At 40.3% G+C, this 26,902-nt stretch overlaps 2 protein-coding genes across 2 annotated transcripts; one reads left to right on the top strand and one right to left on the bottom strand.

Moving 5' to 3' along the window:
• Nucleotides 1-1,670: 1,670 nt before the first annotated feature.
• On the top strand, nucleotides 1,671-4,981 carry ELL3 (elongation factor for RNA polymerase II 3). Its single transcript, XM_036923615.2, has 11 exons — nucleotides 1,671-1,987; nucleotides 2,208-2,243; nucleotides 2,598-2,710; nucleotides 2,824-3,025; nucleotides 3,115-3,194; nucleotides 3,336-3,411; nucleotides 3,584-3,767; nucleotides 3,850-3,892; nucleotides 4,027-4,198; nucleotides 4,543-4,587; nucleotides 4,673-4,981. The coding sequence occupies exons 1-11, from the start codon at nucleotides 1,856-1,858 to the stop codon at nucleotides 4,778-4,780; spliced, it is 1,191 nt and encodes a 396-aa protein (XP_036779510.2). The 5' UTR covers nucleotides 1,671-1,855; the 3' UTR covers nucleotides 4,781-4,981.
• A 317-nt stretch (nucleotides 4,982-5,298) lies between these two features.
• PDIA3 (protein disulfide isomerase family A member 3) lies at nucleotides 5,299-26,799 on the bottom strand. Its single transcript, XM_036923609.2, has 13 exons — nucleotides 26,495-26,799; nucleotides 21,523-21,601; nucleotides 20,059-20,176; nucleotides 15,840-15,947; nucleotides 14,556-14,685; nucleotides 11,593-11,709; nucleotides 11,161-11,286; nucleotides 9,656-9,838; nucleotides 8,741-8,849; nucleotides 8,024-8,152; nucleotides 7,391-7,470; nucleotides 6,972-7,029; nucleotides 5,299-6,768 (listed from the first exon to the last, which is right to left on the bottom strand). Exons 1-13 carry the CDS (start codon nucleotides 26,659-26,661, stop codon nucleotides 6,655-6,657), a joined length of 1,518 nt encoding a protein of 505 aa, XP_036779504.2. The 5' UTR covers nucleotides 26,662-26,799; the 3' UTR covers nucleotides 5,299-6,654.
• Between the last annotated feature and the right edge of the window lie 103 nt (nucleotides 26,800-26,902).

Below are 26,902 nucleotides of genomic sequence, written 5' to 3'. Positions count from 1 at the left end.
TTATTTTGATAGACAATCTTATGAAGGTTTCACATGAAGAACATTGTGGTTTCAAAATTCACCCATATTATCAAGTCCTCATTGCCCCACACCCCCATTACAGTCATGGTCTATCAGCATAGTAAGATGCTATAGAGTCATTATTTGTCTTCTCTGTGCTGTTATACAGTATATTTCTTATGTTTATTTCTTAGATTTGTTTGTAGTGTCTCCTTCCCCTCTAGAATGTAGGCTCTCCCAAAACAAGAATCTGTTCATTGATGAACTGCAAGATCTAGTAGTTTCTGGTAAAATTTGTTGGTACAAAGGGCTCAATTTGTTGAATGAATTAATGAAAAATGTGGATAACAACACCTAGTCTAAAAAGTTATTGTAGGGATTAAGCAAGATGCAAAGATCCTGACACACAATGGACACTCAACAAATGTTAGATTCCCTTCTCCCTTCTCCCTTCCCCAAATATCTTCCCCAATTCCCTCTTCTTACAGCGTTGCCCCTTTCCTCCTATCTGGAAATTTTCATTCTAGTCTCTACTTTGAGTTTAAACCCAGGAAAATGTAACCAAAGGTCACAGATGTCATCTGAGAAGAAAAGCAACACTGGGAGACCAGTTTTCCCCGTTACCACGACTGTTTACCATATTAGCAAATTGGGAAGCAGAGAGCCCTGAGGAGATGGACATGTTTTTGTTTTTGGAGTTGGAGGTTTATTGCACTGATTTTTAAAATTAACTTTATTGGGGTATAATTTACATACATTTTAAATAATATTAATAATTAAAATAAATTTAATAAGATTTAAGAATTTTAATAATAATATACACATTTTAAGTGCACAATTTGATGAGTTTTGGCAAATGTGTAGGTAATTTGATTTGGGGTGGGGGGTATTAAGATCACCTTGGATTATGCAGGTACAGGGATTTAGCAGAGGGATCCTGGCTAAGACAGAACATTAGGGCTCTTGGGAAACATACCCACATAAGGGACAAGTGGAGACACCAAGGGCTGACCTAAGATTGCCTCACCGCACACGGATCTGGATCTGCATAGTGTCTGGCAACTTCGTGGCACCTATTGGCCCTTCTAAGGGAGTGAACTAGCCCCCTTTCACACCAATCTCACGTATTTAGGCCAGGAGGGGAGACCTGAGACTGACCGCTCTCTCCTCCACCCTACAACTCTCCTGACATTACCCACGCCCCCCACGCCCACTGCCCGGTCGGGTCGCTCCAGCCTGCGACACCAAGCTTCACCGCTGCCACAACACCCACAGAGCCCGATTTTCTCTCCAGCCTTAGAAATCGGACGGAAAAAGCACAAGTGCTGTGCGACGTGTTGGCGTTGAGATTCCCACTTCAGATCTGCCACCCTCCCGTCCCTGAGGCCTCTGGGCCTCTAAGGCGCGATAGGCTGAGTCCGCCCAGCAACCAGGCCCTCTCTCCCGCCCCTCTGCGTCTAACACCCTCTAGGGGGTGCAAGTTCAGCTTCACTTAGAGACGGGTCTTTCTGTTGGCTGGGGAAACTGAGGCAGGACTGGGGATTCTGGGTGGATGTCTGAAGCTGGTCGCAGACTTTCTCCCCGCAACTGGGGCAGCCCCTTCTGAAGGCCATTGCTGTGCATGCCAAGCCAAGAAGACACTGCTGGGGTCCACGGGGACTTTCTGGGGAAAGCGAAGCACCGCCCACGCGGTAGAGAAACCTCAAGGTGACGCCGGCTGGGGGTGGGGCCGGAGGTGGGGCTCCGCCCTCCGGCGGGGCCGACCTGGGCTGCGGGGTGTGCCAGCCTGCCTAGTCCTGCACGGCGGAGGTGGTGGTGGGGGCCCTAGCCTGTGGCTACTCTGCACCTCGCAGCCATGGAGGGACCCCAGGAGCTTCTAAGTGGAAAGTTCCGGCTCTGCTTCACCCCAGCAGCCCGGACCAGCCTCTTGATGCTTAGGCTCAACGACGCAGCGCTGCGGGCGCTGCAGGAGTGTCAGCGGCAACAGGTGCGGCCCCCTCTTCCCACGCCCCTATCCTTCCCGACCTCCTATCCTGCAGCCGACGACCCTGGTGAAGGGACCTGGGGATGGGGAGCGACATCCGCAGGCTCCGGCCTCCCCACCTCTCCAAGTGAAGCCCGCGAGAGAGGTCCTGCAGGCACTCGACGCCGTTTCCTGGGGACATAGTTTCACCTGCGCTCAGCTCCCGTCTGTGCTCTCCCCGCAGGTTCGGCCAGTGATCGCTTTCCAAGGCAACCGAGGGGTAAGTGCAGGCCTGAGGTGTGTGAAGCGCTGGGGTGCAGGGAGAACAGACGTGGTCTGCTGTTCGGAAAGGTACCGGCAGGGCGGGAGGCTGAGAGCAGTCACGGTCTGAGAAGTTCCGAGAACTGAACCCTGAGTGTGGCGAGGGGGCTGCTGGGGTTGTGGTCCCAGGGGGCTGCGGTTGAGGAGACTGTGCCGTCTCAGCCTCCTGGGGAACGCAGGCCCAGCTGCACCTGTTGTGCTAACTAGCCCCGTGGGACCTATCTTCAATCTTTGGCTAGCTGAGGGAGGAATGGCATTGGCAGGAGGGGGTGGGTCTGACTTCATGGGGCTTATGGTCTCCTTTCGCCCCTAGTATCTGAGGCTCCCAGGCCCTGGCTGGTCTTGCCTCTTCTCCTTCATAGTGTCCCAGTGTGGCCAAGAGGGCCCTGGAGGTGGATTGGACCTTGTGTGTCAACGCTTAGGCAGGTAAGGGGAAACAGGTAGCAGTTAAGAAAGGGTTTATGAAAAATCCTGGAGAATGTCCAGATGTGTTTAAAAGTTCTCCACCCTCCTGAGTGTTTTCCATCACCCCTTTCCAGATCTGGGCCTAACTGCCTCCACTGCCTGGGCCCACTCAGGGAGCGCCTCACTGTTTGGGCAGCCATGGATTCTATCCCAGCCCCATCTTCAGTTCAGGGACACAACCTGGCTGAAGACGCCAGAGATTCTGAGAGTTGGCAGAACATGGGAGACGACTATTCTGAAGCTGCAGTTTCACAGCCACAGATGGCACTAGAAGAGGTGAGGCCAGAAACTGCAGGGAGTTGGGATAAGGTGGGGCAAAGCCTGAAGCCCAGGGAGCCAAGTGCCCCTGCCACTTTCCCTGCCAGGTGCCGGACCCACTGGCAAGCAGCCATGGACAGTCACTCCCAGGATCCTCAAGGGAACACATGTCACAGTGGGGAGTGAGGTACTTGGGGCAGGGTGGGTCTAACCTGGGAGGCCCTGCTAGTCTTCTTCTCTAATCTCCACCCTAAATGCTATAATTAGAGATCTAGCCCTACCTCCTATCCGGGACTGAATCCCTCCCGTCCCTCTTCTAATATTCTAGGAACCAGACTCATCATTCAAAGAGAGAGCCTGATCAGGTACTGCGTTCCTCTGCTAGCCAGAAATATCTGGACAAGGTAAGTTGTAATGATTTTCCAAAGAGAGCTTTGTTCAATCAGGCTAAAATCTTAAAATTGGGAGTCTTCATTTTGATGCTCCAAGAGTCCATTATATGGAAATAATTTTCAAGAGAAGGGCAGAACAGGAGGCTTCTGACTTTTTATGTGAGAAAGATATTTTCCCCAATAGAAACGTCCAGCACCTGCAGCCACTATAAAACTAAAAGAGAAGAGGCCCAGAACTCTGCCTCTAGCTCCAAGTTCCCAACAAGGGCTCCCCACTCAGGACCTACAAGAGGAAGAAAATTGGGAGCAAGAAGATAAAGATGAAGATATGGGTCCCAGGCTGGAGCATAGTCCCTCAGTTCAAGCAGGTAAGCATTAATGAGGAGGGTAAAACTACCATAGTGGGGAAAAAGGCCTGTATAATTACTTTTGTGTCATCTTCCTTCCTAGACTCTGAATCCTCACACCCTGAAGAGGTACCAGATTATCTCCTGTGAGTCCCCTATATAAAAGACTTGCATATATATTAAGATGAACTTTCTGGGAGGTGAAAAGTTTCTTTTTTTGGTGGTGGTGGTGGTGGGGGTCACAGTGAAATTGAAAGTGATAACTCTCTGCTTCCGGCAGGCAATACAGGGCCATCCACAGTGCAGAGCAGCAACATGCTTATGAGCAGGACTTTGAAACAGATTATGCTGAATATCGTATCTTGCATGCTCGTGTTGGGGCTGCAAGCCAAAGGTTCATGGAGCTGGGAGCAGAGATCAAGAGAGTTCAGAGAGGAACTCCAGAACACAAGGTAAAGACTGGATCCAAGCTGGCTTTCCAGCTCTACTGGCCATAAACCCCTGCTAACTGCCCATAGCTTGTTTATTCAGCAACAAAAAAGCGAAATGCAAGCCTGTTTTGAAAGAAAAAGTTGTCTATTATCATTTGGTAGAATGGGAAGGGAAATTACTTCCCTCCCTTAAGAAAATAGAGCTATTTTTTGTTTGTTTTGGATAATATAGTTATTTATTTTCTTAAAATTAAGGTATCGATACACAATCTTATAAAAGTTTCACATGAGCAACATTGTAGTTTCAACAAGAATGGAGTTTTTTCTCAAGGTTAAGCTTGGTGCTAGCATTTTCTTTGTTTCAGGTGCTGGAAGAAAAGATAGTCCAGGAATATAAAAAGTTCAGGAAGGTAAGATAACGTCTGGGGATGGTAGCAAGAAGGTAGAAATGGTGGATTTTTTTTTCTTTTAAACATGGATGCTCTTTCTCTGCAGCGGTACCCGGGTTACAGGGAAGAAAAACGTCGCTGTGAGTACCTGCATCAGAAATTGTCCCACATTAAAGGTCTCATCCTGGAGTTTGAGGAGAACAGGCGCAGCTGAAGTTGTGAGAGGGCTCTTGGCCCTCTGCCCTGTGATATGAAGGAACAAAGCAGCTATAAACTAGAGTGCAACTGTCTGTTCTTATTACTGTGTCCACAGTGGCAACTAGAAAAGCTGCTCTAGGTTCTTACGGTTTGATTTTCATTGTGGCCATATTTTAATTTTTAGGGTGTGGGCACAGTGCCAACACCCTACAGCTATGCCCAGGAGACTAGGAAAAGTAGCAGAGGCTTGGCTTCTTCACCTTTAGTTGAAGCCAAGTCATTTTCAGATCTTGAGAAATGACCCTATTCCCAGGACAAGATGCCTTGTCGACATTAGAATTTAGCCTGGTAGCTTCTCTGAAGAAACAACTAGACCTTTTGGTAATGGAGCTAAAGGAACTTGCAATACATCTTGATACAATGAGAAAGGGCTTGGGTGTTATCCATGTACTTAAAAGTGAATTTTTACTAACATGGCTAAAATATTAAAACTGTTTCTGTGTCCTTTATACAAGTTATTATATGCTTTCTTTATATATTCTCCAAGGCAGTGGTTCTTACCCCTGGCTGTTTATCTGAAACATCTCTGGGGCTCTAAAAAACTAGATCCCCAGATCCCAGTCCAGGTCTTATGAATTAGAATCCCCAAGTTATGGTTAGGCATCTTCACTTTTTTCAAAGCACTATGGATGATTCTGATATATATTTTGCTGTAAGGCTCTACCAAATTCATCTTATGATCGACAACTAGAGAATATAGTAGGAATAAAGTTCTTTTCTAAACAGTTTTATGATCATTTACAATTAGGGATCTACCTGGAATTACCCAGTGACTGAAAACTGTAACTGGATAGGATTTGGATTTACCCAGCAAAAAGAAGAGTGAAATAGTTCATATGAACAAAGATCACACCAGTACTATCATTTTTATTCCTCATCGTTGCAGAAGAAATGTGGATGCTTCATTCACAACCAGGAATGATACTGCAGAGGAAGTTAATGGGCCACAACGTGGGCCCTGTGGGGGAGAGCTGCACCCAGAGGTGTCAGCAATTCCTGAAACAACTTGGAACCCCTACCACACCCACACAGTGCCACACCCAGGCAGGGCACTTCTGGGCGGAAAATAGCCCTTGGGAGGTATAAACATGCTCAGCAGCGTGGCAAGGATAAACAGCAACCCATCCTTGGGGCATGGCAGGACCAGAAAGAGAGACCAACAAGAAAGATTCCTCACCTGTTCAAATCATCAGGCTAGGGGTCTCCTGGGCAATAAACATATAAGAATAGAAAGATAAAAATTGGAAAGAATTTACAGGTGATAATTATGGACCCAGTTAGCGGTTCTAAAGCTGCACTGACCAATATGGTAGCTATTAGCCCTATATGTGACTATTTAAATTAATAAAAATTTAAAATGTAGTTCCTGGCCACATTTCAAATGTGCAATAGCTACATATATTAAACAATGAAGATTATAGAACATTTCCATCATTGCCAGGGAGTGCTACTGGACAGTGCTGTCAGAACCTTTGGTTCCCCATCTTGTGGAAAAAAGACATCTTAAAGGGGGTTCATTTATTGTCACTGTTCCAAATGTACAAAAAAAATTAGAAAATAACCCCCCTGGCTCAATTCCCCCCACCCCCACAACACTCCCCCCCAAAACAAATAATTTTTCCCAAAACCACAAACATAAACTGGTCCTGGTATTTCCATAAACAGTGCAGCTAAGAAACAGTTTAGAGAAAATTTAACAGGATTCAGATTATATCCATTCTGTCCTCTCAGCCCTGAGAGTAATAATTCCATATGGGTCTCAGTTCTCCCAATGGTTCTCCCATCTCTGCTGGAAAAGTCCTTTTACAAAGTGGCCTGTTTGGCGCTGCTTTAGAGATCTTCCTGTGCCTTCTTCTTCTTCTTGGGTTTTTCTTCTTGAATTACAGGGGGGTTTGTAGCCTCTCGTTGTAGATAGCTAATAAAATCATTTAATTCACGGCCACCCTGAAAACAGAAAGATTACTTTGAAAATTTAACCTTTGCAAGAACCTTGACTTTTTTCCCTGTAGGAAGACTTTTGAGTTTTAAGAGCACATTAGGAACCATATATATTGACCATGAGGGTTGAAAGAGTTCTGGTTAAACTCAAAGATGTGGATATGTGTATGTGTGTGTGTATTTGTGGGGAGATGAAACAATGCACTTACTTCATATTTCTTTGGATTTAGCTTCTTGTTGGCTGGAGAGAAGTAGATTGTAGGAAAACTGGGTAAAGAAAAAAAAAAAAGAGTTGACTAATTTCAGGTTCCAGAGTAACTCTGACATGTACTTTCCCAGTTACTGTTTCTGGGAATAACTTATCTTCATGATTTCAAATCTGTTCAGATACTATATTCTGTCAGTGGCTAGGTCACCTTCTATCAAAACTCAGGAATGTGAGAGCTCACAAAATCTGTGGCAGTCATGTGGGCCCATGCTGCAGAACTCTCAGCCAAGAAGGCACAAGTGGCTCTGTGATCAACTGAAATATGAGGACTCCCCAAACCATATCCAATAATATGGTTTAAAAACTTATTTTTTTCCTATGAATTGCCTAGACACTTTTATTAGCTTTTCATCTACTTACCCTCTGACTTCATATGGAGAAGGCACATCATTAGCTGTGGCATCCATCTTGGCTATGATAATATTTGGGTCTTTTCTGAGCTGTTAATAATAAAAAGGTTACAGCTTTAAATTTCAAGTTTTAATTCAGGACTTAAAACAATTTTATTTTTAAACACCTGGATAAGTTTTGCTGCTCAGATGGGAAGAGTAGTGACACTTGCATACATTATCTTAACTTTCCACAAACTCCCCTTTTCTCTCTTGGTTTCTACATATTAAAACTCTATATCCAGTCATCCCTATTCAAAAATCACTTGGCCTACAATAAGACATTACAAGGGCTAAGCTAAGTGTTTTAAGATGAAAGAGCATAACAGATTCATGTAAGTCATTACCAATATGCAGAAGCCTGGATACTTTTAATCATACTCTAAATTGAGTCTGAGGAGTAGAAGAAAGTTAAAGCTGGTATCTGAGGCACTACAAAGGCTACAGACACTAGTATGCAGTCATGATAAAGTTGGTAAAGAGTTAAAACAGTTGGAAAAAAGAACCCACCAGTACTTAGGCACTAAACTAATTAGCAAATGCTAAATACATGTCCAAACTTCTCAATTCAAATTTTATCTTCAGAATTATGGTTCAGACTTACCTTCTCTCCCAGTTCTTTATACTTAGGCTCCAGATTCTTACAGTGCCCACACCAAGGAGCATAAAATTCAATCAGCACATCTTTATTTTCATCATTCACTATTTCATCAAAATTCTCTGCTACAACTACCTGAAAAACATGGAAGACTCTCTTGTTGGTAAGGTGTATTCAACAAATCAATGAGCTAAATTTGTTTCTAGAACCAATTCTTCTCAAATTTGATGTGTTGCCACTGAGAATATGGCATTGAAACCCAAACTGCATTTATAGGCTATATTAAAGATGTTGCCATTTCCAAAACCAACTCATTCCCATGTCTGTCACCTGCAAAACTATGTTGAGGCAGTCTGAAGAAACAAGTGCTACCCAACCCTTTCTTAAAATAACCTCAAAGCAACAATCTTAAAACCATTACTAGAGGTTAGCTTGCTCTATCCTAAAGAGTAACCTAGCCCCAGTGTAAATACCACCAGAAAATTCTATGAAGGTTTTATAGTGCTGTCCCTATTGAGCATGATGAGCTCTGCCAATTCTTATTTTATGACTTAGGGAAGTAAGGACAAACAAAAACATGACAGCCAACAGGGTCTTCACTTAGACCCAGCATTTTTGGCATAAAGAAATGAGGGGAGTCAATTATATCTCAACAAAATTGAGTTGGAAGGGAATGAGAAGAGGCAGCTGCTTAGAGCCTTGGTGAGGCTATGAGCACCTCACCTTTACAGGCCCATCATTGCTCTCTGGGATGGGCTCAGACTTCAGGTACCTCTTCAGGTTGCCATCAAAGTAATCCTGCAGGAATCTCTCAAGGGCCTTGCCATCACGCCTAGAATTGGAAAGAAGAGGGTCAGGTTTGTTAATTTACTCCCACCACTGAGAGGATTTAAAACAATTTCTTAGAATAGTTTCTACGTATTTCAGCTTCAATTTCAAGGCTATAAAGAAATTGACAGCTCACAAAAAAGGGCTCTTATTTCTTAATATACAGAACTACTGACTAAGAAACCAACTATCTCCTTGTATTTCTAGTGTGTTCTTTGTGGATCAGAAAGATCAGAGAGGGAAGAAAACATTGGTCTTCTGGAAATTTACTTCAGTAAATGAACCAGGTCTTATTTTGTTGCTCTGCACAATACTGCCTATTTATGGTATCTTGTTTTACTGATCCACTCACAAGGCAGTGTTCTCTTGTGTTAATCTCCCAAAATTTCAGAAGGTGAAAGTAAAAAACTGTCTGGAGTCTTAGGTTCTTTCTAATTTCCTGAGTTTACTTTAGGCCAATGTAGTAGTATTCCAAGAAGACATTCTGTAGGGATGGGAGGGGGTTGGGTTGGTCTGAAATTACATCAATCTCAAAGAGATTGTCTGTCTACAATTTCTAATGGCAGGGCAGAAACAATCACATACATAGTCCAGGCTGCCATCCTTTTGCTGGTTTTCAGAATTTAAGGATCATGATCCTTACAGTACCTATAATTAAATTAACTGAGAAAAGAAATTGTCAGTCATAGGTCTTGACTAGAAGACCTAACTTCACATTCCAATGTTCTTTATAGGTCCTCAGCAGCATAAAAGGCTTTAACAGTTTCCTTGCACAACCAAATCCCAAACCCATGCTAACTTGTAACTCACGAGAACTCCTCCTGCATGACAAACTTCTCTCCTTTTGCAGTTCTGAGAGCAACAACAGGAACCTCTCCAGTGGTGCTTTCCAAGCCAAAATCAGAAAGTTCATGGCTAAAGGTCTTGCGGCTAGCTATAGCAAAGTTGAGTTTGTTTCCGGCATCCAGAAATTTCTTTGCCACCATCATCACTCTGTGGGAAATGAGATATTTATGCCAAGACTATACCAGGATGGTAAAGCATTTCTGAAACCAAGAAGCAAGAGGCTAGAAAGCAAAGACTAATTTTACAGCCCATGTAGGCCTCTGGAATCAGTCTGAACTGCGTTCCTATGGCACTGACCCAGGATTATAGTATCCTTCCATGTCTTTCTGAACTTCACTGACAAACTGGTGGTACCCAAACAGAGTTCATTCCCACTGAATCCTGCTACATTACAAAACTGTAAAAATATTGCAGGCACAATGACTAATCTGAAAAGAAAAATTGTAAGGATAAAATGCACTGAGAGTCTCAATGGGCCAGTAGGCACAATGTTTTAAAGTATACTTTAAGTTACATTTGCATCTTTTACTGGGAGGTTATGAATTGGCTGTGTCACAAGGCAAGAGGAATACCTACCGAAGATATGCCCAGTAGATTTGGGAAATAATTTATGTTATTTGCCCTAATGGCTTCAATGTAGTTTTTGGGAGCCAACTAGTCCCACTCCTGTTGGCTCCCACATCACAAATGGTTAACAGGATAGTTAGAAGGAACTGTTTACACACTGGGTAAATTTGTTTAAAAATGGAAAAATGAAGCCAGAGACGGGTAAGATTCCTCAAGGGAGGAACAACCTAAGACAGGCACAGTCGCAGGGGGGCCATCAGGTGAGAAATTGGGGATCAACAGAGGTGAGGCTTAGAACCTCACCCCTGTTTTGAGAGAAATCTTCTGCATCTGTGGATGTTTTGTTGCCCTTGTCTAGCTTGGATTAATACTTAGTCTATAGGCACACACCTGATCATCTACATTTGCCCTCTTACAGCACTAAATTAAGTTTTCTACTTTTATCTTGCATCTACCTACCACTTCAGCATTTTATTAAAAAACAATAATAATAATAATAATAAGGGAGAAATGTGGGATTCACATATAAATCAAGTATAAAAATCAAACGAATAATCATATCTGACTTGATTGTTTATAGTTCATGATGCATGATCAAAACCGAAAGTTTCTGTGATATGACTGCCCTTGCACTGTTCACCACGTAAGAACTTATTCACTATGTAAGAACTTGGTCACCATGTAAGAACTTGTTCGTTATGCTTCAGCAGATTGGAGACTGTTGAGAATTAGGCTTGGGGTTGATTAATGATTGTGCATTGAGTCCCCTTTACAGAATTTTATTGTTGTTAACAATCATTTGATCAATAAATATGAGAGATGCCCTCTCAAAAAAAAAAAGAGCCCAAATACCAGTAGAAAGTAGATCAAAAAAAAAAATGGAAAAATGATTTTTGCATTACCTGTTTCTCCAATAGTTGGAACCTTTAGCATTCTTTTCATAGTCCACATCATAGTAAGCTGTTAGCAAGTCCTTGCCCTGTATCAAATCTTTATTGTCTTCTGTCATGTGAGGGCAGATACCAAAACTGAAAGGAAGTCATCCATTAGCAAATTTGGTGGGTTTATAGCTATATTATGGTATTATCACAAGTAACTGACAGCACTTATAAAGTAATTTTCAACACAGAAGATGAATACTGAGGAATACACCCTACATGACTACAATAGGAGTGCTATGGCCCATACATTACTGCTTTAAATATAAACCTCAACTATTATTGTTATAATTCCTTGAAAGTATTTAATCCAAAACATGACTTGGCTTAATAACTGAGGTAAACAAACTAAAACAAAGCTGTGAAATCCCAAACAAGGCATAAAAAGGTACTCACATATTTTCCTGGATAAATTTTTTAATCTTGCCACTGGTCATTTTTTGTTCTGTATATGCCACAGTCTTGTCCTCAAACTTGTTCATTAGATGTGAAGGACGAAACAAGGTGATACCCCTTAAAAAAAAAAGTGAGAGTATTGTAGGTAGAACAGCAGAACTGTCTCCCACCTTTTACTTTAAGCTCAGACTACGTAAAGCTAAGTGGTAGTGCTATTCTTACTACCACTTTTACTAATACCATTTAAGCATATAAGGACTTTTTTCTGGGACCATGGACTTGGCATCAGGACATTCTCATCAACACTAGAGTACTAAATACCTAAGTATCAAGTGCAAGGACTGAGTATGAGGGCTTAATAAACCCTGGGTTTAAAAGTTAGGAAAACATGATTCAAATTCGAGCTCCACCACTAATTTCAAAGACCTTGGGCCTGGTATCAATTTAATCCTTCTGGGCTTCCGCTTTTTTATCAGTACAAAAGAAGGTTAAGGGGGGTTAGAATAGAGGACTAATTTCCAACCCTTTAAAAACTATACTAAACAGAACCCAATTCACCCCAAATTCTCAGTATGTACAATAAAATAGAGCTTGCTCCTATTGGAAAGTACCTTACTCTGCCACTCTCCTTGAAAACCAACTCTCCCACACAGTAAGAAAATAACTTCATTAGGGAAAGTATCTTTAAGCTTCCTTCCAGCTGTGAAATTCTATGGTAGGTATATAATTATAGATAATGTTTAGTTTGAGTTCATTCAAAATTCCTTCGTTCTAGATTTCTCTATCCCAATAACCCAAGTTTACAAATTTTTCTCTTGCTACTTGGTAAGCATTCCTCACCCCATGAACACTTGAAGCAAATTTCTTCTTTAATTTCTAGCCTTTTGTTCAGCTAAAAATGAACCCCAATTTGGTTCTATATCACAGGTTTGTGTCTACTACCAGCTTTCCTAGAAAATACCACTCTTCTAAATTACCAATGTCTTGCCTTTAGCTTCTCCTTCATTCTTTCCTTCTCCCCACACTACACACCCACACCCACTACAATCTTATCACTTGTTTTGGCTAGGCTTTATGTCCTTATATTCCACTCTCACTTTTCCAATATTAACCATTAACTTTGTGCCAATTAAAAACAAAGGCATTTTCACAGAACACAGGTAAACTATGTAGCAAAAGGGAACTTAGTACAAACATGTTGGTCAAGCAAGAATGTGCGCAGGGCTAAGGTTTTTTTTTTATAGTTACCAATTTCAGAGCAGTTATTCCAAAATAATAGATATCAGGCAGTTCCAACTGTTTTTTTTTTTTAAGGTATCACTGATATACACTCTTATCCAACTGTGCTTTTTAATGATATGGCCTTGGTATATACAAGAAGACCTTAAGACACCCTTCACATTAAGGTATTTTCAGTAAGACTTCTGATTAGAGGCTGGTAGGCCACTTTAAATGGCATGTTAGAGGTAGCTACAATGTACAAATATAAGGTTAACAGGCTGGTATATGGTGTGCTTAATGAGCCACAAGTGGCTCCACATCCACTTAGAGTCCTGGCATCTCAATCTAAAAGGCAGTAGAGCCTCATGGTTAAACCTACCAGCTTTGCAGCCAGACTTTCTAGGTTCATATCCCAGTTCTGCCTTTTACTGGCTGTGTGAAGCTATGCAAATTACTCAATTTCTTTGTGTGCTTTCTCCTCTATAAAATGGAGATAACAGATCTGTCCCATTAGGTTAAGAGGATTATATGAGTTACAGTAAATGGCTCCTAGTAAACACTACATATTCTATTAAATATAAGTAAGTAACACCAGCCCTTGGCACACTTTCCTTTTTACTTTATGTTTTCACCCTAAGTGACCTCATCTAGTCCCACAGTTTCAATAATCACTTAATGTGGTTGGCCTATAAATCTATCTCTACTTCAGAACTTTTCCTGAATTCTAGTCACATTTATCCAGTCATCCGCTGGGTCTTCACCACTTGTGTGTCTCACATTCTTCAGACTCACTGTGCCAAACAGGACTCCCCATCATTCCTGTCAGGTTTGTCTCCGTCTCATTCCCAGGTTGATGATGACTTTCACTGGCCCACACATCTAAATCTTTAGAAACTGAGACTCACTCTAAATCTTCCTTTTTTCACACATGGTTAGGGACCAAATCCTACTGTTTACATTTCTTATATTCATTCCTTCTCCACTGTCCTCAATACTGCCTTTAGACTCTCAATGTCATCCTTAGACTCTTCTGGCTGCTTTGCCATTTCTCCTCTTTCAAACCACCACAGGAGTTTTCTGTCATATGTCAGAAGTCATCACCAGTGACTTTCTGAAACACAAAATTAATCACATTTCTCTCCAGGTAAGTCTTTCAATGGCTTTCAAGTATCTAACAGATAAATTATAAATTCTTCTGTATGCCACTTAAAGTCCTCTATAATTTGGTCTCTGCTAACCTCTACTCTGACCTCATTTACAAACAATAATCCAGCAGTAGTACAGGTCACAACATGTCAAGGCTGTTTCACATCTCAGGGCCTTCACTTTGGCTACTCTATCTGGAATAACTTTTTTCCAACCACCATAACCTGCCTGAAAAAGCTTATCTTTCAAGACACACCTCAAGAGTTACCTCCTCTATGAAGTTTTTATGATACTACTCCCTACCAGAAAAAATAACTACTCCCCAGAAGAAAAAATTCCTCCCTCCTCTGTCCTTCCAGTATACTCCATATTTCTATGTGGACACCTATAAAACTCACTTAACACTTACATTTTTAAATATATTCATGTTCCCCCTACTAGATGCCCCTCAAAGGCTGCAACAGTTTCCAGAACTTAGCTTAATGCCTAGACAAGTGCTCAATAAATCTTTTGGAAAAACTAGAGATAAAAACAGCCAGTTCATACAATAGCACTTGGTCCAGAGATTTATAAGTGGGTTCAACTCAGTTACTTACTCTCCATTATTATCATACTTGTTTACCAGAGAGTCAACACTGGTGTGTGCAAATCGGTAGTTATCCCTCAAGTTGCTGGCTGCTTTTAGAAACTCAGAGTGAGCTTCACTGAATAAATCCTTGAAAAAACCTATGCAGAAAATGTCAAACACAAGAAAGAAACAGTAAGTGCTGAAACATATTCAAAACTTCAACGTTCTTCTATTTTTGAAACCCTTTATCATATTATGGATAAGCAGAGCAAGAAGGGTGTGAGGACTGGGTCTGCTTTGTCATGACTACCTAGATTATTTGACAGCATACTCAGGTTGAGAATTCTTCCTCTATCCTTTAAAAAATATTTTTTGAGGGAGCCAATGGAGAGGATTTGTCAAGAGGCAAGTTTTAGTTCTAGGTGTCATAGCTGAATATATTTGGGCAACTTGCTTAATTTCTTAAAAGAGTTTCAGGTACTATTTCAGGTGTCAGAAGGATTAAATAAGACAATGTGTCAAAATAAACTGTAAATTACTATTTTTTTTTCTGTCTAACTTGTCTTTAGAACTTCAAGTCTAGAAAAGTGACTGAATCTTATGTGTTTACTAAATGTCTACTTACATTTAACTCCTTGTAAAATATACAGTCAGTAAAATCCAGACAATAAGAAGTGGTTTTTAGTCAAGGTTAAATAATTTCTATTGCCAGAATGTCAGTTTTATTATAGTAATTAGGAGATGAAGAGGAATATACACAGCTTACACTGTTTAAATTTATATTTTAGTCAAACATATCATACATTACATTTAGGACAAAACAACACCCAAGCAGTAGAACAGGTTTCATTGCCTCAAGTTATTTAAGGATAAAATGAGGTACTGCAACACCTGAAAGATTGCTGTAAAAATAAACAAATTCTAGCAATTTGATTTTAAACACTAATTCCTGTGACTGAAAATATCAGACACAGAGGTTTGTTATTTACTTGTATCTTCCTACCTTAAAACCTATATTTTCAGTATTAACTACCTTATTATTTCAGTTCAATCTCAGAGTTTAAGATGTGACAGACAAAGCTGAAGGTATCATATTTTAGTCCTTTAATTGAAATTAAACCTTCACATCTATAAGAACACAAAACCACTCAATTTTTCCCACATTATAATAATGATGACCTAATTCTCTGAGTTGCCTTTCATCTGTCTCCAAGGTTTCCTAAACTGTTTTACCTTTGTGTTTACTCAGGCATAGAGGGTTTATGAAACCAAGTTGATGATTACATGGTATCATCAAATATTTGCTACTCACCCACCACAGAAGCATCTTTATCACTAATGAACTTCTCAAATTCCTCCTCACTCTTGAGAGGAACTGAAGCTGGTCCTGCCTGCTTCTTCAGATGGCTGACAATTCCATCTTAAAAGACAAGATGAAAAATTATAGCAACACAAATTTTTAATTTTTAAGAAGGATATCACTCACTAGACTCAAAGTTCACAAGATTCAAAATGGTATGAAATGGAAAGTTTTCTTCTGGTTCTATCCCCATAGAATAGTATTTCAGTTTTTTGTATATCCTTCTAGACATTATGCATAAACAGGCAATTACATATTTATTCTTTTCCCTTCTCCTCAAATGGCAGTTTACACGTTGCTGTTACATATTTTTTTGGTCATTTAACATAGTTTAGAGATAATTTATGTCAATATACATAAACAGCTACCTCAATCTATTTTCTAGCTGCATAGTGTTTCAGTGTTTGGATATACCAAGTTTATTTAACCAGCCATAATTGATGGACATTTGTTTCCAACTTCTTGCTGTTATAAATGACCCTGCATAAATAACCTTATACTGGTCATTTTGCATGACTGAGTAGATCTGCAGGGTAAATTCCTAGAAGTGGATTCACTGGGTCAAAGAGTAGATGCATTTATAATTGTTAAGCTGACCCAAAGAGATAGTACTTATTTAGACCTCTACTGGTAATGTTATAAAGTGTTAGCAACAATGCAAATTAAATAGTGCCTTTGCACATGTTATTCTCTCTGCTGAGAACTCTCCCCAGATACTCACCTGGCTTCCTTCCTCACCTCCTTTAGTTTACTCAAATATCACCTTATCAGTGAAGCCTTCCCTGACCATCCCATTAAAAACTAAAACCTATCCAACCTCCAACACTCCCTTACTTCCTTTCCTTGCTTTATTTTTCTCTACAGCACTTTCACCCATCTGATTAATACACTCCAGCCTTATTACTTTTATCTCTCTCTCCCCACTACAGCATAAATTCCAAATGGGTAGGAATTTTTGTCTGTTTTGCTCACTGATATGTATCAACCTCTAAGAATAATACCTAGCACATACAAGTTCAAGAAACATCCATTTTGCAAATAAACTAAAAGAACAAATCTCTTATTCTCAAGTAGCACAAAGAGTCACTTGCAGCCTTACATTTTAAAAGCAGAAAATGCAATGACTTGGCTAGCTTGTAAAGGGGTTTAACTATATATAGGTTAAATCATGCTATGTGCAGGATCCACCCAAATCACACTTTCCTACTGAGTTGAAATAGGCTAGGTAAGTAAAACAGTTTAGGGATAAGCATCATACACAAAACACAAAAAAATCCTTTTAGCCCTTAAGCCTAATTGACAGACCATTATTCTATTTTCTTCTGGCATCCACTGAAAGCATTCACAAGCTCAAAATGCTCACAGGCCAGAGGCAGTGCTACTCCACCATAATATTTTGCCTTGTCCATGCCTTTTCTCTTCTAAGTACTCCAGTGATTTGCTAACAGGGTGAGCAGTTCACTGTTTAATTCTTTCAACATGATTGAGCCTCTTTCAGATTTTTTCTAAGGTAGTTTTCCCTTCTCTTCCATTCATGGATTTTTTTTTTTCTTTTAAATGTTTCAACTCCTCAGAGAGGAGGGGTTGTATCAATATATTGGTTGGAATCAGATATGAATTTTTTAGTCTTCAAGGGGACCGTTATTACTGTATCACAATATAACTTATTATAAAGTTTACCTTGGGGCTCTAATGAAAAGTGTTATTTTCGACCTGAGTATTTAAAATGTTCTGGGAGGTATAATGGTGGTGCTGAGTAACCAGTTTAAGCAGGAAGACACACAGTATAGTTCTGAGAGGAATTCATAAACAAAATAATGCACACTAAGTAGCCAAATAGATGACCTCCTAGTTAGATGCTGAGAAATTCCTGAGTTTAAGAAATCTATGTTACGGCCCAAGTGAGAGTATCTGAGTAGTAGCAGTCTGGTTGGGTTCACTACAATTTCATTAAGACCTGTCCAAATTCAGAGAAAAATAGACCAATAATTCTGTTAAATCTACCCTATAATAAACTAGTAAAATTTGAAAGGTAACAATGGGTTCTTCATTAATTCTTTTAAGATCATAGAAGAAAATATGATTTTTCCTTCTGTGCTTAGACATATCAAATTCTGAATGTTGGCTAACTGATGTCCATTATGCCAAAACATTTTTTTCTGCATTTAACAGTTACTGAGTTATCTACTACATGTGAAAAATCTAGGTGCTGGAGATAGAGTAGTAAATATATCAAACAAGGTCTCTGCTTTCTTGAAGCTTACAATTTTAGTATATTACCAAATAAATAATAAACAAATCTCAAATAAGTAAACAATTAAAAAAAATCAATAACTAGCATTGTCCATAGAGTTAAGAGGAAGATGTGATGAGAAAATGCCTGGGTGGCTACCTTAGGTCTATTGGCTTGGGAAAGCCTCTTGGAGGTAAAATTTAAGCCATGATCTGAATGATAAAAAAGAGGAAGTCATGTAAACACGGGGGAAGATCATTTTAGGCTCTGAATATAGCCAGGGCAAAGGTCCTAAGGTGAAGAAAGTGTGATGACGTCAGAGTTAGACAGAGCTTTGTATGAGTAACAATCAAACATACTGAAAAAATTCTGTCACCTAAAATATGCAAACTGAACCGTTTTTCTCTGAGTTTTCCATCATAAAAAGGTAAAATACACCTGATTATTTGATAGACTCAAGACAAAATTGTCCAGAGTATTTTTTCTCATCAATTATGGGTTCTATGGGATTGCATCCCTACTTACCTCTTAAACTTCCTGTCACCCTTGCCAACTATACTACAGCCACATGGTCTTCCTATCTCTTGAACACATTAAATTCAGTTACACCTTAGGGCCTTTTTGTCCTTGCTGTCTCTGCCTTTAAGGCTCTGGCCCAGTATCTTCTCATGGCGAGCCTGTTCCTGTCATTCTGGTCTCAGTTCAAAGGTTACCACCCTGACCACTTGGATTATAACTATCACATTATATGGTTCTATTTTTCTCCTTTAATGCTCTTATCCCTACCTGAATTTATCTTATCCCTATGTATTACTGACATATAAAATTTTTCAGTTATGATAAAATATATATAACATAAAATTTACTATCTCAACCGTTTTTAACTGCACAGTTCTATGGCATTAGGTGCATTCACACTGCTATATAACCAATCTAAAATACTGTGTTCATCTTGCAAAACTGAAACTCTACCCATTAAACAACTCCCTATTCTCTCCTCCTCACAGATTCTGGGAATCACCATTCTATTTTCTATCTCTATGAATCTGACTACTCTAGAAACCTCATATAAGTGGGATGACACAGTATTTGCCTTTTCACTTAGCATGTCTTCAAGGTTCATTCATGTTGTAGCACACGCCAGAACTTCCTTTTTAAGGCTGAATAATATTCCACTGTATTATATACACATTTACAAAAGTTTGTTAATACACACTTTGCATATTCATTCATCCATTGATGAACACTTGGTTTGCTTCCACCCTTTTGCTATGAACATGGGTGAACGATGTAGCTAAAACACGGGTATACAAACATCTCTTAGAGACCCTACTTTTAATGCTTTTGGATATATATCCACAAGTGAAATTGGTGGATCTGGCAATTCCGTTTTTCATTTTTTTCAGAAACTGCCATGCTGTTTTCTATGGTAGCTGCACCATTTTACATTCACACCAACAGTGCAAAAGGGTTGCAATTTCTCCACATTTTCACCAACACTTTTCATTTTTTCTTTTTCTTTTTGATATTAGCCAACCTAATGGATGTGAGGTGGCTATCTATATATATTTTAAAACTTGTTTGCTGCTTTCTTCTCTTCATCTTCCAGAATGTAAGCACCACAAGAATAGGACCCTTGTCTGCTTTATCAATACTGATTATCTAGTGTATTTAGAATATCTGGCACAGAGTAGTTACTCAATAAGTATTTGACATATGAAAAAATGCCTAGTAGACCTTATAACTCAAGGTCAGGTATTTTCTGCATTACTTACATAACCTGTTCACTTAGAGAAGTCTTTTGTTGGCCACCAAACTGACCTCTTTGATGAGGAATTTCAAAGACTGTTATTATGTTGTAGAGAAAAAAGTCATGTTCCCACTACAAAAAACAGGGTACTGAAATTCAATTTCCAGAATGTAATCCAAGATTCTTACCAGCAGTCCTGGGCCCATCATAAGCACCTGCTTCTTCACCATCTCTAAATATCTTCAGGGTTGGATATCCACTGACCCCATACTTATTACAGGTATTTGTGTTGGCAGTGCAATCAACCTAAAGATTAAAACACACATGAATCATTTGTTATCCAAATGCCAGTTTTTATATTCCCAAATTATTAAGATTGGTCAAATCATAAAATGGTCAAGCAATTCTTGGCACACATGGAACAGGACATTAGATTTTAAAGGCACATGGGTGCTGGGCTAGCTACATCAGAACCACCGAAGGAATTCTTTAAAATTTACAGTCCTGGGCCTCATACAAAACACACAAATGACTACTTAATTTCTGCCCTTGGAGTATCTAGTGCCTAAATCAGTGTTATCCACCTTTTTTTTTTTGCCTTAGAATATGTGAGGGATAAATCACTTAAAATTTCTAACAGTGGCTTACTTTGATAATGGTTATCATCAAGGGGATATATGGTACCACTGACCCTTTAGGTGGGGTGGGGTATAATTTGATTTTGGCAAATCATCTAGAGTTAATAGCAAAGGTACCAGTACTTGAATATGCCCCCTGAACTATTTGAATCTGGGCTAAACTGTAACGTGACAGACATAGTGAAACTTATCAGGAAGAAGGAAAATAATTTTCATTGATTTAGCCACTTACTCCAAAACAAACTAAGCAGTGTGAAAGGCACTTTGCATATATTATCTTCACAAGATTCTGAGGTATGACCCCAATGCTTTTTACATTGTGAGGTTCACTTTATTACATAAAGTGAGGTTCAGAAAAGTCAGGTCTATAGTAGTAACACAGGCAAAAGCCTTGTGAGAAACAAATTAAACCATGACTGAACTCTTTTTCTGTGGCAACTTGCCACAGAACCATTAGGATTAAAAGCAATTTCCAAAACCAGTCCTATATATGTGTATGTCTGAACTATTGACTTGAGGCTGGCTGAGATATGAGCTTTTACACTGGACCAACTATAACTGGGTCCACCACAGAATAATGGTAAAATTCTGGAAGCACTACTTTAGCTGTAAAAGCATATACTGGGAAGTTTACCAGTGACCACTTACAGTTATCAGTCTTACCAATAGTCTTGTGTCATTTTCTTATTCTTATTCATCACTGTCAATATACGGTAGTTTAGGGAACTTATTTACTCCATAGTTTTCCTCTCATCTTGACTATAGTACTTTTACTCTCCGTATTTGCCCCTTAATCCTTATCATTTATTTTCATGTCTTTCTTATACCAATATTTACCTTAGTTTCACTATTTCTAATCTTTTGAAACTACAATTAACACAACTGTCAGTTGTGTATTTGCCCAGAAACTGATGTTCTCTCTTCTTAGCACCATAAGAGAAAATGAATGTTGATTTTACAATCTACTATTAAAAATACCTCATTTCCTTTAATGAAGAACCCATCTATACTCACCTTCGCTAATGGAACTATTCCTTTTAATCTGGTAGCTGCAGCTTCATACTCAGGTGCAAGCCTCTTGCAGTGTCCACACCTATACAGATAATTTTTTTAAAACACCAGGCTCTCAGTTTAATGCTAAAAGACTGTTAACTTTGTTTCACTAGGAAGAATCCCAAACCATTACTACTACTTTTGAAATAGCAGCTGTACCCAAAAGCAAAAAATCACCTTCTTAACAACATCCATTACCAATTAGGTAAACCAGAGCCCTCAGGAGGTAAAGGTACTATCTCTAGCCTGAGGTTGACTCTATAGGATTAGCTCAGTCCAGAGCAGCATCTATTTTCTCAATTAAAAACGCAATTGTGCCTTGAAAAACTATAGTCAGAAGCACACTCCACATTAAAGAAAGGGCTCAGACCCTTTTGACCAATTAACAAGGATGAAATGAAGGTCAAGATAGCAATAACACTATTCCTGGCAGTATTTCCCAAAGAAGGTTCATTTTTTCCTTAGGAAATCAGCCTGTGGTTCTTTGAAGTATAGTAAATTATTTAAAAAATGTATAACTTACAAGGTTCCAAGTATGATATTAACTCAAAGAATCACCATCAAGTAATTTTTCACCATTCCTTAAATATGACTCTTTGACCAGAAACCCAGTTTGAGGGGGTAGGAGAATGAGGTCCAAAAGGGAATCACTTGATAAACTCTAGTAGCTCATTGCAGGCTTTTCTGGTCTCAACTGAGTTTCAACACAGCATTAGAATGACATACTTAAGATGGTGAGCCTGATTTTTACAGCTACACAGCTCACCTGGCTACAAGAACTGATGAAGATAAAACGTTACGTTAATTAGAGTATTTTCTGAGGGGATCGTCAGAAACACCTGCTCCTCAGCCTGGAAAGTCCTATCAGTCCCACAGGCACCCTGTATATGCAATGGGGGGAGGGGAAGGTACGCCTCTTCATCAGCATACAGCTAGCACCAATTAATGTAGCATCTCTTTAAAAGCCAATGGGTTGCAGAGGGATCACTTTGAGAAGGTAAGTCGTTCTGTAATCTCCCCACAAACAGCAAAAATAGGAAGAACTGGAAAACAGAAGCAAGGATACATGCAAGAAGCTTGAGCTGCTATTTTTAATATCCAACAGTCTCAAAATTCATTTTATTAGGTGATGGATGGATAAATAACTTGGAGACATTTTGTCCCCTACTTATGTTCTCCAAGGCCTTTAGATGTCCTACTAAAAAATAATCATTAGAAAGCTTTAAATGAAGGAACAATGATATAAAAGAGGACTGTAACATCAGATGTTGCTTAGAGTCACATACATACTGAAACTACGAAAGGACCAAATAATAAACACCAAATTCAGGATGGGGACTGCCTAAGATGGTGAAGGGATTCACAGGGTGCTTCAACTATACTGGCTATATTTTTTAGACTGATATTAATAAAAGGTATTCCTTACAATGTATTTCACAGATGCACATGTTATCATATCAGAAATTAGGATGTGTTCTGCAATTGTGCCATAGTTTCAATGGTAGCATTTCTTTCTTTGAGAGACATAATTGTTCTCCCACAATCAGTGGCATCTTAGATGTCTTTGGAATATGGTATTATTCATTACATCCTCTGTATTCCTTTAATACTGAATAGTAATTCGTGTAGTTGGGTTGTAGCAAAACACAAATTCCAGCTGATTTAATATAATAAAATAACTGCCTGAGAAATTCAGGCATTTGGGAATATCATAAGGGCTCAAATTTTGAAAAAGGTGGAAGGGAGTAAGAATTGGATCTTGGTCTTTAAGGACTTAAGGTTTCAGACAGGACAGAGTAGGGTATTCTAGATAAGGAGAATAGTAGAGCAAAGGTGAAATTACTAGTGAGAATGATACATTCAGAGAACTGTGAAGGGCTTAAAAAAAAAGATAATAAATAGGTTATGTGTATTAAGACCACATCAGTCAGCAGTATACAGGACTGACAGGAAGGGGGAAAGCAGAGATAAGAATAAAGCCATCTAGAAGATAATATATTTCACATGGGAGAAATTGAAAACTTGGACCAGTGGGCCAGCAATGAGAATAAAGAAGAAACAGAAGAGATTACTATTGAATGTGCAGTAATTGTCAAGGTGGAGGCAACAGATTTAAGAATAACTTCATCTCAACAATCTTAGAACATCTGAAGAGAAAAAAATAATGTAGTTAGGCCAGACCACTGGGTCTCAACCCAGATAAATATAAAAAACATCCATGGAGAATTAAAAAAAAAAAAAGAAAAAACCATGCCTGAGCTCTACCCTGGGACTTAGTAATCCAGGAGGGAATGAGGGGTGTAGCAAGCTATGTATGTGTAAGTGACATCACTGGAACTGGAATACTATTGCCCTAAGCATTGGCAATAATCGTAATGTCATAAAATGCCCAAAGGGAGGACCTGTTTGACAAGCTCCAACTAGGCTGGAGGAGACTGCCTCTGTCAAATTCACTAGGAATGGAACTCAGGTGGAGTTTGAAGATGAACACCAAGATTAACCACTACTTCTTCTACCCACTCCTAGATAACTTTAAAACAACCCATCCACCTTCAGGGATGGCACCTAACAAGTTAATACAGAATCCCAACATATATTCACCCAACAATCATTACTTCGTCCCTGCCATGTGCCAAATGCTATTTTAACCTCTGACAGAAAAGCTGATAGTCTTTTCCCTATGGGGACACCAGTTGGCAGGGTAATAGTATTATCAGGTGCCAATAGAAGAGGGAGCAATCAGCTGTCCAAGCAAGAAAGGAATCAACATATATAAAAAGAAATATTAAATATTCCATTTTATATTATCCACATAATCTTTTCCATACTCTAAAAACATTGGATATCAAATACTGTACTATTACTGTCCTAGAGGTAGGGCACAAATCTACAACATAAGTTGAGAACTTAAAACTTAACACTGATTAATGTATTTTCAGAAATTATCAATAAATTTTCAGTAAGTATAACATTTAAATAGTGCTATTTATTTACTCCCCACAGAAATTCAGATACTCCCTGTCTTACAAATTGGGGAGATTAAATCCATAATGGAAATACTAGTCTACGAAGTCAACTTCAAAGAAACCTTCCACTTTCACTTGTAAAATGGAAGTGAAAAAGACACTCTAAAACAAATGAGAAAAAGAACACATCAAAATAGGTCCATTTTACTCTTAGTAAGGATTCTTTAAGCGTTCCTAACTTGTGAGCTAGTACCCTTATCTGTACAAAAGAATACAGCAGCCAGAAAACACTTCCAGCTGAAGTATTATTAGTTTAAACAGCTGACTGTGCAGAAATAAGGACATCATCATCAGACTTCTTTGATTCCAAATTACTCATTCAGAAAACTTACCCTTCTCGCCGGCCTTCTGGAGGATGACCTAACCTTCTGGACCAATTAAAATCAGACACCTTTTGGTGCATGATGGGATATGTAGTTTTTAGGGAAGTATACGCAAGAACTTAAAATAGGGAAGAACACCTATGGGGAAAAAAAATCTTTAATAGTCTAACTAAGCCCACAATTCTCCAGCAATTCGCTTCATGTTGACCCCTGTAGCCACAGAAGCACCACCCAGTTCTGACACAACCCCATACAGCCATTCTAATTACAAGTGACACCTCTCAGAAGTTAACAGCATTATATATATTGGGAAGAGCAGTCTCTTAAGAAAGAATGTGAGTTCTAGAGATGTATAAAGACCACCTAGGATGTACAATCGTCAGTACTGCCAGTTAGCCACAGGAATGCCTGGGTGCCAAATGGATCAAAGCTGAAAACAAAATTTATTGCCTCTAGCACATCCTTCTAGTTCATTCAGATGGTCTTCACTATAGGACTTCTAGTATAACCCTCAGCAAAGTCAGCTGAGACCCTGCAGAGTGAAGAACCTCCAGAGTTAGAAGCAAGTCAAAAGTTATACTTTGTTTTACTGATACTTTTAAATACAGTAAGTTTTTAATTAAGGATCATTGTGGCAGGAGAAAAATTAAGTACTGTAGTTAGCATGGGTAAACTGAGCTATCCCAAGCATTAAGATAATCACTGTTTGCTGTGGTAAAGATATGGGGTTAAATAAAAAAGCAACAGTCGAATTTACTGGGCCAAAAATCCTATTTGCTCTCTCCCTTACATACAGCTTTTTATTTCGAGTTAGTTCTATCCTAAATAATTTACACCCTTGTTCAGTTAAATCACCCTGAAGTGGAGTATTTCTCCAACAGTGATTATTTTCTCATTGGAGTCTTTTATGGCATTTTTCAGAAATCCGAATTAAAACTTACAATTTAGGCAGAGTCAGACGTAATTACTCTTGTTTACCTACTCTTTTTGACGGAATTTCCCTGGTGCTGAGAAATGATCAGCTTAATGGAGAACGTGCACATGCGCTGGACAAAATAATCGCCTGCCTCAAGCACTATGACCATTCTGCAGCCACTGAGTGACCTTGGCTAGAAACCAACAGATGCGGAGAGAGGGGCAAGAGGAAGGAAGTACCCTGGGAGACCAGGGCCACTGCACACGGCGAAACGTTCGCTTCCAATATAAGGCCTTGGGATGCCTCATCTGTAGGATAGAGAACATTAACACGGACTCACCCAAAAACCGTAAAGATAGCAATCGAAGGGGGCGGTAAACCCTCTGCAAATAGAAAGTGCCACAAGAGCACCGGGGTAAGGATGTGGCCCTGCGTGAGAGAGGCCTTCTGGTTTTCCTCCTCGGGTCTCGTTCCCTGGAGATCATCACCAACTTCTCGCTCTGAGACGGAGAGCTCGGCTCCCCGGGGTGGAAAATCTGCCGGCTACAGGCAGGCCCGCAGGAATGGTGGAGAGCGCTGGCGCTGCGTGGGCCCAACCGTCCGCGTGCCTTCGCCCCCGGCCCAGCCCGGCCCGCTCTCCCTCCCCCACCCAGGCCTAGCGGCCTCACCAGGGCGCGAAGAACTCGACTAGCATGAGGCCCGCAGAGCCGGTGTCGGAGACGCGACTCTCGAAGTTGTCGTCTGTGAGTTCCAGCACGTCGGATGCAGCACTGAGGTGGGCTGCGGCAAGAAGCAGCGCCACGACCGGGAACAGCGCTAGGCAGCGGAGGCGCATGGTGAAGAGGTAAGGCTGGGGACGGCAGGAGGGTCGGGGTTCGGGGCTCGGCGGGGACTGCGGAGGCCGGGCCGGCGACCACACAACCTCTTGTCTGAGCTCGCGCGTCTGGCCCAGGCGGACCTGCAGCCGGAGGTCCCAACCCCCAGCCCGGCTCGGGCCGTAGTGTGGCAGCCGCCGATTGGCTGCGCGGCGCCTGCGTCGGGCGGGCGGGCCCAGCCGGTAACTGCCGGGTGGCGGG

This window comes from Manis pentadactyla, chromosome 11, assembly GCF_030020395.1.
Source record: "Manis pentadactyla isolate mManPen7 chromosome 11, mManPen7.hap1, whole genome shotgun sequence".
In the NCBI taxonomy this organism is placed as follows: Eukaryota; Metazoa; Chordata; class Mammalia; order Pholidota; family Manidae; genus Manis; species Manis pentadactyla.
Note: the sequence above shows the minus strand (reverse complement) of the source record. Positions and strands in the feature narration are given on the sequence as shown.